At 35.8% G+C, this 17409-nt stretch overlaps 1 protein-coding gene across 4 annotated transcripts in view; it reads left to right on the top strand.

The window, feature by feature from the left end:
• Positions 1–14118, top strand: part of PHF3 (PHD finger protein 3) — a 79459-nt gene extending 65341 nt beyond the window's left edge. For all 4 annotated transcript variants that reach the window (XM_023222940.1, XM_023222939.1, XM_031935625.1 and 1 more), the window contains 7 exons: positions 1327–1458; positions 2347–2482; positions 4866–5061; positions 5559–5706; positions 8264–8353; positions 10297–10492; positions 10716–14118. In XM_023222940.1, coding sequence (XP_023078708.1) covers positions 1327–1458; positions 2347–2482; positions 4866–5061; positions 5559–5706; positions 8264–8353; positions 10297–10492; positions 10716–12838 — 3021 coding nt within the window. In that variant the 3' untranslated portion in view covers positions 12839–14118. The remainder of the gene's footprint in view (positions 1–1326; positions 1459–2346; positions 2483–4865; positions 5062–5558; positions 5707–8263; positions 8354–10296; positions 10493–10715) is intronic.
• The last annotated feature ends 3291 nt before the right edge of the window (positions 14119–17409 follow it).

Raw genomic sequence — 17409 nt, 5'->3', positions numbered from 1 at the left:
TCTGAAAAATAAAGTTATTTTCGCATAACTAATTTATTGATAAAACTTGACCTGAATTGCCATGTATGAATGTTCATATTCACAGAAATATTGTATATTATATGGTACTGTCTCAGACCTAACTGGAATGTTATGTAATACAGAATGTGAGCACCATATTTCATGTTCAAATTTAAAAATTCTGAAACTCACAGATAGCAACAGTTTTTGTTTGGAGATTGTGAACTTAAAGGTACTTAGAGTACCTTTAAAAATTGAGTATGTTACTTAGAGCTATTGTGACAGTGAGATAGCCATGTTATCCAATTTTTGTATTACAATGGCATCAGAATGTTAGCCACTTATTCTAGAAAATACAGGTTATAGTTCATATTAACTCCACATGATTTACCTGATTCTTTTGTTCATAATATTTAGTTACATCTGAGGCACTAAACCTCCATATAGACCTATGCCAGATCTAGTTTGAAGCTCATCTAGAAGCCTTGATTTTACATATCATACTTCTTCATACATTCCTTTACCTTTCCCATATGTAATTTCTCCTCCTCTTATATTTTGAAAATAATATCACCTCCTCTTCTTTCCCTCTATATCCCAAATATGCACATGCCACTCTTCTGCTTTGAAACTGGCTGCGAGTATCATCTGCATCAGAAAATGGCAGCTTGTTCTTTCTTAAGGCCATGTACCTGATCCTTCTTTAAAGGATAATTTGTACTTAACAAAGGGAGTCCCATCTATGCCCTCCTTACCTGTTCTATTCCTGGCTACCTTTTTACTACTTCTCGTTATACTTGCTTCATTTTGATGTTTTGTTGCTAAGTTTGTTCAACTGAATTTTCAAGGTCACTAAGCAGGTTTAGTTAGGAGATAACTAATAAAGGACTACCAGATCAGTCGTTGGATTAAACTGCTATTGTGGGGTATGTTAGAACATTGAATTAGGAATTTAAGAGCGAGATAGTTCCTATTTCCCTGTGGCAGCTGCTAAAAAGTACTAAATCAGCAAACAGATTTCAAATATAAATACTGTGTTTCACTACTTTGCAAATTACTTTGGACTTCATTTGCCTCCTGATATAAATGTACATGTCAGCTTCTCATAGTTGAGGTATGGGGTCTAATTCTTATAACCCCAGTACTTAAAACTGTCTCTGGCATATAACAGTACTCAGAATATGTTTGTTATATGAGACATTACCTTAAGATTAAAAGTCATCTGTGATGATGCGTTTATTTTTAGGTAAGCTCTTATTATTTAAGGTGTACATTTGGAAATACATATTTTAAGTTTAATATTTTTTAAAAAGTATTTTCTGTTAGACCATAGAAATGATTGAGAAAGAGCAGAGAGAAGTGGAACGACGGCCAATCACCAAAATAACTCATAAAGGTGAAATAGAAATTGAGAGTGATGCCCCAATGAAAGAACAGGAAGCAGCCATGGAGATTCAGGTAAGGATAGATATACCATGTTTTATAGCTCAAAACATGAAGATTCAGAAAAAGTTTATTTGTCTAATGTTTTTAAAGTAGAGAAAAGAATTTTAAAATATGCATCCATTTCAAAGTGGCCTATTTTATTGGTTTAGTGGTTTTTTGAGTATTGAGTAATGTTTCTCTTAGTGTGCAAATTGTATTATAGGTACCTGTTAAATAGTTATTACAATGTAGATTCCTGGAGTGCTCTGACTTAGTGAATTTCTTTTTATTTTTTTGTGAGATGGAGTCTTGCTTTGTTGCCCAGGCTTGAGTGCAGTGGAGCAATCTCGGCTCACTGCAACCTCCACCTCCCAGGTTCAAGTGATGCTGCCACCTCAGCCTCCCAAGTAGTTGGGATTACAGGCATGCGCCAACACACCCAGCTAATTTTTGTATTTTTAGTAGAGAGAGAGTTTCACCATGTTGGCCAGGCTGGTCTCAAATTCCTGACCTCAAGTGATCTGCCCACCTCGGCCTCCCGAAGTGCGGGGATCACAGGTATGAGCCACTGTGCCTGGCTTGACTTAGTGAAGTTTTTAGTAGGCTTTAGAAATCTGTAAGTGCTTCTTCAGCAGATTGTCGTTTGATAGGTGGCATAGCTTTTCTTATTTTCAAAAATCAGTGAAGAAATAATTTGAAGTCTTATTAAAAGCCTTGAAGAATGGGGAATGTTTAAATTTTTGCTCTTTTAAGTTACAGCTAAAAGTTAGCATTCATTTTCTTAAGAAATAGTAAAAAACAAAAAACTATCTATGGAACAATTTCATTTTGGAAAAATATAAATGGGAAATATAAATTGATTTTGATAATTGAGGCCAAATTTTATCAGCTAAAACTAATTTTTACTTTCACTTACGTTAGGAACCAGCTGCCAATAAGTCACTGGAGAAGCCAGAAGGATCTGAAAAACAAAAAGAGGAGATTGACTCTATGTCTAAAGATACCACTAGTCAACACAGACAGCATCTTTTTGATCTCAACTGCAAAATTTGCATAGGTAATTGGAAGTTTTTTCTTCCTAAAATTTTGCATTCATTATGAAAGAAGGATACTTGTATACTAGTATATGTAATTTAAGTAGGTTTTGTTTTCCCAGTATTGGTGGTGAAGCACTCACTCACAGTTTAAGCTTTCGTGTGACTAGTTTTCTGGGTTGAGGTATAGTTTGATACTGTAGTATAGTCTACTATCTAGACCTAATTATACCATACATGATTTGATCTTAAAAACTCTTCTTGCTGGAGTCAGATGACAAGAATTTAACCATTAGAATGAACATCAAAAATTGTGGGCAGTTGTGATGATACTGTCAATTTACTAAAGTAAAGGAGTAAAATAGTATTTATATTTTATTATTATATATAACAGACAAATTGGAAACTGAAATTACTTTTTTGTAAAAAAGCTTTTTATTTTTAAGAGCAGTTTTAGGTTCATAGCAAAATTGAGAGGAAGTTACAGAGATTTCCCATATACCTGCTGCCTCCCTACGTGCGTAGTCTCCGCTGTTACCAACATCCCACGCCAGAGTGGTACAGTTATTACAGTTGGCGAACCTACACTGAAAAATAATGACCCCAAATCCATAGTTTACATTGGCGTTCACTCTTGAGAGTTGTACATTCTGTGGGTATGGACAAATGTGTAAAGACATGAATCTAGCATTATAGTATTATACAGAGTATTTTCACTGCCCTAAAAATCCTCTTTTCTCTGTCTATTCATCCCTTCCCCCAACACCCCCACCAACGCCTGGAAACCACTGATCTTTTCACTGTCTGTAGTTTTGCCTTTTTCAGAATATTGTGTAATTGGAATCATCTAGTATGTAACATTTTCAGATTGGCTACTTTCACTTAGTAATATGCATTTAAGTTTCCCCTATGTTTTTTCATGGGTGGATAACTCATTTCTTTGTAGCATTGAATAATATTCCATTGTCTGGATATATAGTTTATATAGTTTATCCATTCACTTAATAGGAGATCTTGTTATATTACAAGTTTTGGCAATTACGAATAAAACTAGTATAAACATCTGTATGCAGCTTTTTGTGTGGATGTGTTTTCAGCTCCTTTGGGTAAATACCATGGAGCACAATTGCTGGATCGTATAGTAAGAGTGTGTTTTTATCTTTTAAGAAACCTCCAAACTATTTTTCACAGAGGCTGTGCCATTTTGCCTTCTTGCCAGCAATGAATGAGAGTTCATTTTGCCTTCCTGCCAGCAATGAATGAGAGTTCCTGTTGCTCTACATCCTTGCTAGCATTTGGTGTTTTCAGTATTCTAGATTTTGGCCATTCTAATAGGTGTATAGTGGTATCTCTCTGTTGTTTTACTTTGCATTTTCCTGATGTAGCATCTTTTCATGCTTATATGTCACCTGTATAACTTCTCTGGTGAGGTGTCTCTTCAGGCATGTAGAGTCATGAGCTGTTGCTGTATAATCCAAACCTGGATACAGATATACAGGTTTGTCTTAGTTCTTCATGTTACATCTCGAGACTGTTGGAATTTGGTGTGGTTTAGTTAAAAAAAAATTATCAAGAATTAAGAAACCTGTTTTAGGTTCTAGTAATCATATTTTCATTTTAGCTTGTCTGAGTTGTTTAACATTCTCTTCTTCTAATTTTTCACATCACTAAGAGAGGAACACTGTCTACTCTAGGGGTCCTCAACCGCCGGGCCACAAACCTGTACGGTCCGTGTCTTGTTAGGAACTGGGCCTCACAGCAGGAGGTGAGCGGTGGACGAGTGAGCATTACTGCCTGAGCTCCGCCTCCTGTCAGATCAACAGTGGCATTAGGTTCTCATAGGAGTACAAATCCTATTGTGAACTGCACATGTGAAGGATCTAGGTTGGGTGCTCCTTATGAGAATCTAACTATTAATGCTTGATGATCTGAGGTGTAATGGTTTCATCCTGAAACCATCTCTCTCCCCCCATCCCACTGTCCATGGGAAAATTGTCTTCTATAAAACTGGTTCCTGGTGATAAAAAGGAACTGCTAATCTTGTCCATATTTACTCATTATATGTTTTATATGTAGGAAATAATTATAAAGTGATTTTAAGGGGAAATTAACTTTATTATAGGTAGAACCATGCACGATTTGCTTTGAATTGCATTTCAGATAATCTTAGGTCCCTGTATATAGAAGAGGACTGGCAGTGGGGAGAATACTGGTGAATTTTCTGCTGATTCTTAAATGTGGTTGTAACATAACTAAATGATGATAATTAGATATAACCCCAGGAGATGTATGGTTACCCAACAATCGAATCATAGAACCTGAATAACTTTAGAAAGTGAAAATGGGTCAAGTTATAAAAGTTGTGGTTAATAACAATTGTGTTTTTTTGGTGTATTCTGGGCTTAGGTCGAATGGCACCACCTGTAGATGATCTTTCTCCAAAAAAAGTAAAAGTTGTTGTAGGAGTAACTCGTAAACATTCAGACAATGAAGCAGAAAGTATAGCAGATGCGTTGTCTTCAACCTCAAATATTTTGGCTTCTGAATTCTTTGAGGAGGAGAAACAAGAGTCTCCAAAGTCAACATTCTCTCCTGCTCCACGGTAATTTTCTCTTGTAAATTCTGCACTCATCATAGATCTTTGCCAGATTGTACTTGCAAGTCTTCGAAAACAGAGAAGTGACATTTTGGGAACTTTCATTTGAGAAAGTAACTGTACTTTCCTGTACTTTGAGATAAAACAAGACTTTGAAAGTAAATTTATTTTGAGTGGTTTGAGTGAGAGATTTGAGTGTGTGGGGAAACAGCTTTAAATTCTCTTTAATTGTGCTGGTCCCAAAAGTCAGGGATAGATTATTAAAGAAGAAATGCTTGCACTTTTCTCGATCTTAGTTCTCCTAAGCCAGCCAAAAGGGAAGATTTTGTAAAACATAACTATGTAAATATGAATGTAATTTTATAAAATGAAAGTGTGAACTCTTTGTCAATAGCCTCATATTTTGGCCTTCTTCACATGCTAAAATACGAGTAACTGATAACTAAGTAGGTCATTGATTTATTCATCAGCTTGTCTTTAGGCTTTTTAATGTCATTTTCTAGTCCAGAGATGCCTGGAACTGTTGAGGTTGAGTCTACCTTTCTGGCTCGGTTGAACTTCATCTGGAAAGGTTTTATCAACATGCCTTCTGTGGCAAAATTTGTTACCAAAGCCTATCCAGTATCTGGCTCCCCTGAATACCTGACAGAGGTACTGTGAACTTTTCTGCTCTTCTGTGCATGAATTGATATGTGTGTTTCTGAAAGTAATTGACAGGGAAATAAGACAGAGTTAGAAATAGAAATATTTATTAACAATGATTCTTAAACAGTTCAAGTAACATAATTTTGAATTAACAAATGGATCTTTAGAATTGTGAAATAAGCTATACTCTGAAAGTTTTAAACTCCCATGTCCTATACTTTTCCCAAGATGTACTGCCTCACTGCCAATTAAAAATCAATGAGGGTCTACATGGCTATCCAAGTTTTTCTTTGAATACACACTTAAATAAAAGATTTACATATTTTTGGCCTTTAATGTTAACCCATTGAGATTTTTTTGTTGAACAAGTCTTCTAATTTCCCCACTGCTTATGTTTCCCCATCTTCATGACTACTGTTCTTACCTGCCTATTTCTGTGAATGTGGTTTATGTAGACTAGGAGTTGAAGCTTTACAGCTAGTTGAAAACCAGTGAAACTAGTGACTATAGTTGATGCCAGTGACACCCTTGGTTGGTTTTACACCTGAGGGAAATAGGAAGAAATTATGTGGTATTTATGGAAAATAAGCAGCAGTAACATTATAATATTGTGATAAATGAGACTGACATTTTTGAACTATTTTGAAGGAAATATATTTTTGTATGTGTATAGAAGGAAAATAAGTCAGTACATATATACTGTATTTATATTGAGATCATATTTTGCTATCTTGCTCTTTTTCATTTATTCTCCATCGCTGATTTTACAGAATTAAAATATTGTAAAAAGTTCCTTTTAGTATTTGGAAAAGCCTAAATCATTTGCCTGTTTTTTTTTTTTTTTTTTTTTTAAGGCTAACATAAATTTTACTTTTCTTTGGATTAGGCTGCAATTAGTTTAATTCAGTGTAATATTGTTTATATCAGTTTATTTGGTTAGCAGTTGTGGGGTGTTTTTTTTTTTTTTTTTTTGAGACAGAGTCTTGCCCTGTCGCTCTGGCTGGAGTGCAGTGATGTGATCTCAGGTTACTGCAACCTCTGCCTCCCAGGTTCAAGCCATTCTCCTGTCTCAGCCTCCCATATAACTAGGGTTAACAGACATGTGCTACCACACCTGGCTAATTTTTGTATTATTAGTAGAAACGGGGCTTCACCATGTTGGCCAGGCTGGTCCCGAACCCCTGACCTCAAGTGATCTGCCCGCCTCTGCCTCCCAGAGTACTGGGATTACAGATGTGAGCCACTTTGCCCAGCCTAGCAGTGTGTTTTCGATTAATAAACAGACTAATCAATTTTATATACAGTTTGCTTGATAAATATTTTTAAAATGTGGGCTTTATAAGAGAAAAATGAATTAGACCCATGATGTTCTTCTTGAACAAATCTGTTTAGAAATTTATTGTTTGGTCAGTCCATGGTGAAGATAATTCTTTAAATGGAGAGGTAAGCCGTTAACTACAAAATCCTTTTGATTTTAAACAAAATTATTATTTTCCTCTCCAAGACACAGTTTTTATTTTTATGTGGTTGCTGTCCAGATTTTTCACTTCCATTTTGTACTTGTTTTTAGTTTGGGACTAAACTCCCAAATCAAATATTTTAAAGTAGTTAATAATTTAAATAAACTAAATTGAATTTAATATCAAGTATGTTTTTATGATTTTCCTCAGTCTTCATGGAAAAAATAGGAATGTACTGAATAAAGTTAAATATTCTTAATTGCTTTTATGTGTAATCATCTGTTTTCAGAAGGATTATGCCTTTAAAAAAAAACCTTGAATTATTACAGTATTATCTCCTTTTTGCAAAAATGTACTCTGTAATTAGATTTGGTAACCTTTGAAATTCAGCTGTTAATTATTAAGGAATTTTCCTGCCTACTACTACCAAAAGGGGAGGTTACAATCTCTGCTAATATTCTGAAATGTGTTGTATTCTTTCTGAATTGTTAATGTTGTATGCTTGCCATTGCTTCCCTTTTCCGTCTTTCATAGTGAGATTGGGCATGAACTCAGACTCTTTCTTAGTAGCTGTATTTTAGGCATCAGTCATTTTTAGTTGGCATTTTTTTTTTTTTTTTTTTTGAGGCAGAGTCTCGCTCTGTCGCCCAGGCTGGAGGGCAGTGGCCGGATCTCGGCTCACTGCAAACTCCGGTCCCGGGTTCACGCCATTCTCCTGCCTCAGCCTCCCGAGTAGCTGGGACTACAGGCTCCTGCCACCTCGTCCGGCTAGTTTTTTGTATTTTTTAGTAGAGACGGGGTTTCACTGTGTTAGCCAGGATGGTTTTGATCTCCTGACCTCGTGATCCGCCCGTCTCGGCCTCCCAAAGTGCTGGGATTACAGGCTTGAGCCACCACGCCTGGCCTTTAGTTGGCATTTTAAGTAAAGCCTAATTACTCTCTCTATATTATCTTGTTTTCTGATGCATTTTTCATAATCTTTTTATTTAGTTGTTTTTATTACTGTTTCAAATTAGTCTTAGAACCAAATTTGTATGAATTGCTAATGTCATAATAAAGATAATCTATATATATTGATTTTTTTTTTTTTTTTTTTACCACAGGACCTGCCAGATAGTATTCAAGTAGGTGGCAGGATATCACCTCAGACAGTTTGGGATTATGTGGAAAAAATAAAAGCATCAGGAACCAAGGTGAGGAAAACTTTTTTCACTATACCAGCATGGGAAAATGTTTAGAAAGTAAACAGTTCAGATTCTTTTGCAAGGGTGCAAGGTCTCCTGGGGAAAGGAGGCAATACACATTTTAAGTCTACGTAATACACCTCACAAAACTGAACAAAAGCCATTTGCTGAGGCTGTAAACAGTACAGCATTTTTTTTTTCCTCTCCTGGGATGCTCTCTTTGTGGCTTCTGTTAATGTTTTAGAAGAAATGTTTTAGAGTAAATATTGAAATTCACCCTGGAATTTTGCCTTGCTTCTATTATAGACATGTGTTTGAGTGAGGGCACAGCTAAGCTATTGTAAAAGAAAGAATCTAAAATATAGTGACTGAAAGAATATGGAAGTTGATTGGAGTGTTGTCCTCAGCAGTCAAACATACCAAATAGGAATAAATGAGGAATACCTGTCTAGTTGTTTCAAAGGCAAATTGCAGTCATCAGCTTCCATTGGAAAGAACCTAGTCACATAGTCATACGTAGGTGCTAGGGAGGCTTGGAGATGTAATCTTTATTAGATGGCCATGTGCCCAGCTAAAAGTTAAGGGCTTCTCATTAGTAATAGGAGGAAAGGAGAAAAGATACTGTGAAATGGCTCTATTACAATAATATTTCTCCTTTTCCTTTTTCTCTCTACATTTTCTTTTTTTTTTTTTTTTTTTTAACTTATAGAATATTATTACTACAGAGGAAAATTTAATCATTAGAAGGAATTGTTTTTCCTTCCAGGGGATGTGATAGTACCTAGTATATTACAGTCATTCAGTAAATAAATCTTGAATGAATAAATGTTACTTTTTTGCCTCTTTTTCTAGTAGTCTCTAGTTTTCCTTTGGAATGAACCAAAATGGGTAATCTTAAGCTGAAAAGAATATTTTGTTCCAATATAGATTTTAGAATTTAAATTGATACAGTGTTAAAATACAAATTAAAGCACTAATAAAAATGAGAAGTATTACTCTTGGGCATTTTGAGAATCAGTCTTGAATCCACACATATATTACTGCCCAACACTTTATAGTATATTCCAATTTAACAGATTTAAACACGCTGTAATAGCTGTTACTAACATACATATGGTGATTTTTACTCTAAAAGAGGGCAGTTTAGATGACACACATTTTATAAGAGATAGAGTCATATTTCAGCTCATTCACATGTTTTCCTTAGGAGCTTGCATCAGTTTTAGGCTTTGCAGCAAATCTGGCTCTCCCATTTCGGCCATATACCATCATGAAAAAAACATTGTTTTTGAACACTACCAAATTAGTAACAAATTAGGACTGTCTTTTCTATCTGAAACAAAGCCGGGAACCTAGAGGCAAGCAAGAAAATTCCTGAATAAGCCAAATTACTTTACAAAATTTATGGTCTGTGTGTGTTTAAGGTCTCTTAATGCAGCCCTTTTTGTTTCTAAATTCAGTGCCTAGTAACTGGATTATTAGTAGATTTCTCTGTTGTGTATATAAATGTATGGTAGGGTGGAAGTGTTGGGTGCTTTTAGTTCCCAATGGGTCAAGAACATAGGCAGCCCTTTGTGGAGGTTACAGCATTGGAAATCATGACATAGTATAGATATTAGAAGACTTGGGTTTCAGTATCATCTCTGCCACTGACACAGTTGTATTTGTCACCTTCATAAAAGTCGTTAATCACCTTGGGACTCCATTTCTTTACGTTTCCCTAAGAAGGGCAAGCCATCAGATAAAACAAATCCATCAGTGGATCAGTAAAGATCTTTTCTTAAGAGTTACTTCCTTTTAATATTCTCTTCTGTATTCAAGTTGGTAAACCATGTTATTTGGTACTATCATTATAAAGTTCAGTAGATTATTACTGATTGAGAAATAGTTTTAAAACCAAGCTACTCTTTAGCTTATTATCTTAAACAATCATTTGTTCTTTTCTTGAACAGGAAATTTGTGTGGTTCGCTTCACACCAGTAACTGAAGAAGATCAAATTTCTTATACTTTGCTCTTTGCATACTTCAGTAGCAGAAAGCGCTATGGAGTAGCTGCTAACAACATGAAGCAGGTTAAAGATATGTACCTTATTCCTTTGGGTGCCACAGATAAAATTCCACACCCTCTTGTGCCTTTTGATGGACCTGGTAGGTATACGTTTTAATAATAGGATAAGATTGAAATAACATGGGAGGTGGGACCAGAGTGAAAAGACTGATTCTGCCTTCTTTCTCAGGATCCAGCCATCTAGAGATGGCTTTACAGGGCCAGGCACCATTTAATATCCTGTAATAAGTTAGAGGCAGAATTTTACCCTTTTTTGTAATGATGGAAAATAATGAATTAATTAATGTTTTTGGTTTTATACAGGGCTTGAACTGCATAGACCTAATCTATTGTTGGGCTTAATTATTCGTCAGAAACTGAAGCGGCAGCACAGTGCCTGTGCTAGTACGAGTCATATAGCTGAGACTCCTGAAAGTGCACCAATAGCATTGCCACCTGATAAAAAAAATAAAATAGAAGTTTCTACAGAAGAAGCACCAGAGGAAGAAAATGACTTTTTTAATTCCTTTACAACTGTATTACACAAGCAGAGAAATAAACCTCAGCAGAATCTTCAGGAAGACCTTCCAACAGCAGTTGAACCTTTAATGGAAGTCACCAAACATGAGCCACCAAAACCTTTAAGATTTCTTCCTGGCGTACTGATTGGCTGGGAAAATCAACCTACTACTCTGGAATTAGCAAATAAACCTCTTCCTGTGGATGATATACTTCAAAGCCTTTTGGGCACCGCTGGTCAAGTATATGACCAGGCTCAGTCAGTGATGGAACAAAACGCTCTTAAAGAAATTCCATTTTTAAATGAGCAGACCAACTCAAAAATAGAAAAAATAGATAATGTGGAAGTCACTGATGGTGAAAACAAGGAGGTAAAAGTTAAAGTAGATAATCTTTCAGAATCCACAGATAAGTCAGCAGTAATAGGAGAAGAAACATCAATAGTAGGATCCTCTTCCATTTCTGCAGGGCCTTTGACAAGTCTTAGTCTCAGAGGTAAACCACCAGATGTTTCTACAGAAGCATTTTTAACAAATTTATCGATTCAGTCAAAACAAGAGGAAACTGTGGAGAATAAAGAGAAAACATTAAAAAGACAGCTTCAGGAAGATCAAGAGAATAGTTTGCAAGATAACCAGACTTCAGATAGTTCTCCATGCAGATCTAATGTAGGAAAAGGAAACATAGATGGTAATGTGAGCTGTAGTGAAAACCCTGTTGCTAATACAAGGTCTCCACAGTTTATCAACCTGAAAAGGGATCCTAGGCAAGCAGCAGGACGAAGTCAGCCTGTAACTACTTCAGAAAGCAAAGATGGAGATAGTTGCAGGAATGGAGAAAAACACATCCTTCCTGGTCTGTCACACAACAAGGAGCACTTAACAGAACAAATGAATGTAGAGGAAAAGTTGTGTTCTGTAGAGAAAAACTCATGTGTTCAGCAGAGTGACAATTTAAAAGTTGCACAAAACTTGCCATCGGTAGAAAACATACAGACTTCTCAGGCAGAACAAGCAAAACCCTTACAGGAGGATATTTTAATGCAAAATATTGAAACTGTGCACCCATTTCGAAGAGGATCAGCAGTAGCGACATCTCATTTTGAAGTTGGAAACACATGTCCATCAGAATTTCCTTCTAAAAGCATCACCTTTACTTCCAGAAGCACCAGCCCTAGAACAAGTACAAACTTTTCACCCATGAGGCCACAGCAGCCCAACCTTCAGCATCTCAAGTCTAGCCCACCTGGATTTCCATTTCCAGGGCCTCCTAATTTTCCCCCACAAAGCATGTTTGGATTTCCACCACATTTGCCACCTCCATTACTTCCCCCTCCAGGCTTTGGCTTTGCTCAAAATCCCATGGTTCCCTGGCCACCTGTTGTTCATCTCCCAGGTCAGCCACAGCGTATGATGGGTCCTCTCTCACAAGCATCAAGGTATATAGGCCCCCAGAATTTTTACCAGGTTAAAGACGTTCGGAGACCAGAAAGGCGCCATAGTGACCCTTGGGGTAGGCAAGACCAACAGCAACTGGATAGGCCATTTAATAGGGGTAAAGGGGACCGCCAGAGATTTTATAGTGATTCACACCACTTGAAAAGAGAGCGACATGAAAAGGAATGGGAGCAAGAATCTGAAAGGCATAGACGCAGAGACAGAAGCCAAGACAAGGACAGAGACAGAAAAAGCAGGGAGGAAGGGCACAAAGATAAAGAGAGGGCACGGTTATCACATGGTGATCGAGGAACAGATGGAAAAGCAAGCAGAGATAGTAGGAGTGTAGACAAGAAGCCAGATAAACCTAAAAGTGAAGACTATGAGAAGGACAAAGAGCGAGAGAAAAGTAAACATAGAGAAGGAGAAAAGGACAGGGATAGGTACCACAAAGATAGGGACCACACTGACAGAACTAAAAGCAAAAGGTAAAATTTGCAGGCTGCTTCAGGATTACATTAAAATAACTGTTAAATGTTGTATCTTGTAAACAAAAGAAAGATTGCCTGCTAGGATTGTGCCATCTTTAAAATTTTTACTGTCAGTCATTTGCAGAACAGTAAATTCTGTGTGTTGGTGCAGAGTGCCCTGTACCAGTGCTCATCATCCCTTCTTCATACCAACTGTCCCTAGTTATAGGAATTTAATATTTTTAAAAGTTTTACATTGCTGTATATTCAAAGATTTGTTTTATTAATATGCAATAAAGGCTTAGAAATTTTAGTTTTATTCCTTAATTGGTAAATATGGTTAACTATGGAATATATTTACTGCCTCTAGTGAATGTCCTTTATATAATGACTAATTTGGGAGTAATGTGTGCTCTGTAAGTTTGTTTTAAATTGCACTGTTTTTAAAGAAACTGTAGAGGAGCAACAAAATCCAAGCAACTTCATAATCAGATTATGCTAATCATTTAGTTGAGCAGTTTTTGACCAAGAATCAGAAGCCCAAGGGATACATTTATTGCTTTAATCTGCACTCATTGAAGTCATTTATTACCATGTACTACAGCTTTGTGGTAGGCCATTGTTTTCATTTTCATTTTTGGCTCTTCAGAAACTTGAATACTTAAGCTTGTACATGATCTTGTGTTTTGCTATCCTTTTTACTGTAAAATGTAAATATTTTAAGGGATATTTTGATTCTAAATATGATAAAAGAATTTCTCACCTATTTTGTGTGTGTGACTTGAAATTCAGTAGTAAAAGAATTTCTTCTTTAAAGCTTTAATTACCTTCAAACATTGATTTTTCATTACTCAGCCAAGAACATATAGAAATAGCTATGTCAGGCATTGGATGAGGGGAAAATTTTTTAAAATCTTAAATTATAGGTTGAGATGAATTGTGTAGTTCTAAAGAGGCTAGAATTTACTTGTGAAACACTGTGCAGCTATAGCCCCCTTTTAGGTAAGTTTCTGAAAACTTTCACACCATCACAATTTGGTACTCTGACTCACCAATCATTAAAATTAAAGACCACAGAACTTGAAGAGAAATATGTTTTGAATATTTTTATAAAATGTGATTTAGCCTAATTTGTAAAGTAACTGTACAGTTTCGTATACTAGTTTTACTTGAAAAAAAAACATACGAAAACTATTAATTCAAATCTAAATTTATTTAAACCCTAAAACACATGGTTTTGATGGCTGTAATGTAAAGCAAGAGCTAGCAAATGATGCTGACAAAAAAAAAAAAAAAAAAAAACCTCCCAAAAAACAAAGAGAACTCAGTATATTTACTTACCTGTATTAATGAAGAAAAATATAAATAATTGCACAAAATTAAGATTGTTTTCCTAAAGAACTTAAAGATTAGAGTTAAAAATTGGTTTTGAAACAGAATTGTCTTTGTTATTTTTGCTGGAGAGAAGGGAGGAAATTCAGAACCAAACATTCTATCTAATTTGCAATGACTTGCAGTACTTTTTTCCCTACCTTATCCTCTGAAATTTGTCGTCATAAAGTTCTAAAACAGAGGACTTGTGTTTAAATAAAGCCCGTTTAACTTTGGTCCACTTTTCTTTTGGAAATTAACTTGTTAGAAAACAAATTCCCAAACAAAACAAAATCTAAGTCATAATTTGCACCATTACAAAGAAATTGCTGTCAGGGTTTTACACATTAAAAACAAAAACATTAGTTTTTCAATTTCATATGTATATGTCATCAATACATCTCCCTTTACTGATATATCTGGTTGAGGGATTATCAGACTCCAGATTTCTTTTGCAAGATAAAAGTAAAAAATGATGGGTTAATGAATGAAAACAAACTTTTAGGTAAGTTTTTGATCACCTCTTAGCTAATAGTTTCTTCTACATATCTAAAATTCTTTAACCAGATCTGATTGAATCTTGATACATGTTTTTAAAATAGCAAGGCCCATATAGCCTCCTATTAGGGAGGAGCATCCCCTGGGGTTAAGAGGCCGATCTTGTAACCACTGATTGACTGAAACATTGTGTGGAGAGTAGGGAAAGTATGGTCATATTAACTATTTGAGGTTTTCCTTTTGAGGAAAAAAAGGGAAAGTAAGCAGAGTTTTCAATGAGTAGTAGATCCAAAGCCATTCTCAGTCCCTGGTACAACTAGCCTTACACAAACTAGTGAATTACATGAATTTCACCTTTCAGTTTCTCCTGTTTCAAGAAAAACCTGCTCCTTAAAAAAAGTTGTACACTTAAAAAAACTTAGAGTCATCTTAAGACAGCGAATGCATACCTCTATTAGGTAAAAGTACCAGGGCATCTCAGTACCTGTAAAGTTTACCCCATGTGATCTTTGTGGCAATCAGAAAGCCTCCATGAGCCCTCTGTAAGGCATCCCTGGTTTTGAGCACTTAGTGTAAACATTGGTCAACTCAAAGGTGAAGGCTTAGAGCTGAGGAATCTGGAACTTAGAGAAGTTGGGAAACTTGGCCAGGTTATCCTGCCATTGTCAGAGCAGGAATCCTAGCTCAGTTGTCCTTTTCTCTACAGTCCATGTGTTTAGCAATTGTGCTGTGAGAATCGAGAATGAGGAAAAGAAGCAAAAGCCTGGATCATATATATCTTTCATAGCCCTCTTGCTTTGCATTCCACCCAACTGTCAGAAACCCTTCACTGAGCAACCCAACTCCTCAGTGTGAGCCAGAAGACATAACCAAAAACCTGTAAGTTATTTTGTACAGATTTGCAAAATTTAATCACAAATCCTAATTCTCTATTCCTGTTTTCTATTGCTGTGATGAATCACAAGTGTAGCTTAAAACCACACAAATTTATGATCTTACGGTTCTGTGGATCAGAAGTCTATGCAGATCTCACTGGGTAAGATCAAGGTGTCAGCAAGATGCATTCATTTTCTGGAGGCTTTCGAGGAGATTCCCTCTTTTTATTTTGGCCTTGGTTTCTAGCTTCTAGAGGGCACCCAATTTCCTTGGCTCATGATCCCTTTCTCCATATTTAAAGACAGCAATATGGGACCCAGTCTTTCTCTACTATCTCTGACCTTCCCTTCTGATTCCCTCTTCTACAAAGGACCCTTGTGGTTACATTGTTGACCCCACCCAGATAATCCAGGGATAATCTTCCTATTTTAAAGTCAGCTGATAAGCAACTTATATTCCATCTGTGACCTTAATTCCCTATTCCCATGTAACCTAATTTACAGGTGCTCACCTGTATTTACAGGTGTTCCAAGGATTGGGGTGTAGACATCTTTTGGGGGGCCATCATCTTCCACAGCTCTTGACTCACTAATTGTAGCTTATTGTGGGTGAATTAATCTTAAATCTTTATAGAATAGTTAAGGCTATAGTAAATACATGATAAAAATTTAAGAACAATAACACCAGCAATAGAGAAGAAATTGGAGTGAAAAGCCCCTCCATATTAACGTGTGTGTTAAAACTACCCCTTAACAGATAACTTTGTTGTTACTAAGTTTTTAATAGTAGCTGTGTTTTTAAAGTTTATGAACCACGTAAATACATTATGAGAGCTTGATAGTGAACCAGATCTTAGTAAATCAGTATTTTAACATTTGGATATACTAGTTGTACTGTGCTCATCTCAGATCCCTCTAACACGGGTCAGGCTGCACCTTACTAATGACTACAAAGAACTGTATACATAATCAGGTTTATTTCTGTCTCTTAAAGCAAATTGCAAATGAAATTGGTTACTGCTTTTAAAAAGGTGCCAAACACCCTAATTCTTTGATTTCTGTTTCACAAAGAATTATAATAGTTAATATGTAGAACAAGAAAGTAGTTGAGTTGAAAACAAATACTAGATCAGTAGCTAGAAGTCCTTTGAAAGCTTGAGTTCATCCTGTCAAGTTTCATCTTATAGATAGATGCAGAGCAGAGTCATTGAGGGAAATAGCATAAGCACTTAAAGAAAGGGCAACGAATCCAATATAACTCCAAATACCCCCAAAATACTTTTTCTATGAGATAATTGTGTGCATGTCCATGTGTGTGTATATATGTATATGTTAGCCCAAGCTGTCTTTTAAAAACACTTATTTTAAGATAATTTTGTCCTCAAAGTAATTTTTTTTTTCAGGAACTTATTCTTTAAAAGGAGACTTAAAAGGTAAATATTACTGCACCTTGTTTTTTAAAAATGTTCCGTTTACATTCAACATTTTGAGAAACCTCGTGACATTTACAGTAAAATTATCTTAAAGGTCTTTCTGTAGCAGTCATTTTTATTTCATACTGGAAAAGCATTTCACATAGGAGATCATCAACACCATCATCACCAGGGTAGCAAAATTGGAAGCAGGAATAGTGTTAATTTGTTACATGAAGTTTGCAGGGTTTTAAGGTGAAAAATATATTTTCAAGTCATTTTGATTTATGGGGCAATAGGCAGCAGTTTTCAGTTCCTAAATATTGTGTGCCTCTTCTGCAAGCAGTTTTCTGCATTTGGAATTCAATGATGAGCAAAATGGGAAAGTTTCAATTTTGTGGAGATTACAGGTAGAAGACAAGTTATAAAATCTGAAT

This window comes from Piliocolobus tephrosceles, chromosome 5, assembly GCF_002776525.5.
Source record: "Piliocolobus tephrosceles isolate RC106 chromosome 5, ASM277652v3, whole genome shotgun sequence".
Lineage (NCBI taxonomy): Eukaryota > Metazoa > Chordata > Mammalia > Primates > Cercopithecidae > Piliocolobus > Piliocolobus tephrosceles.
The sequence above is the reverse complement of the archived record's forward strand: the minus strand, read 5'-3'. Positions and strand labels throughout refer to the sequence as shown.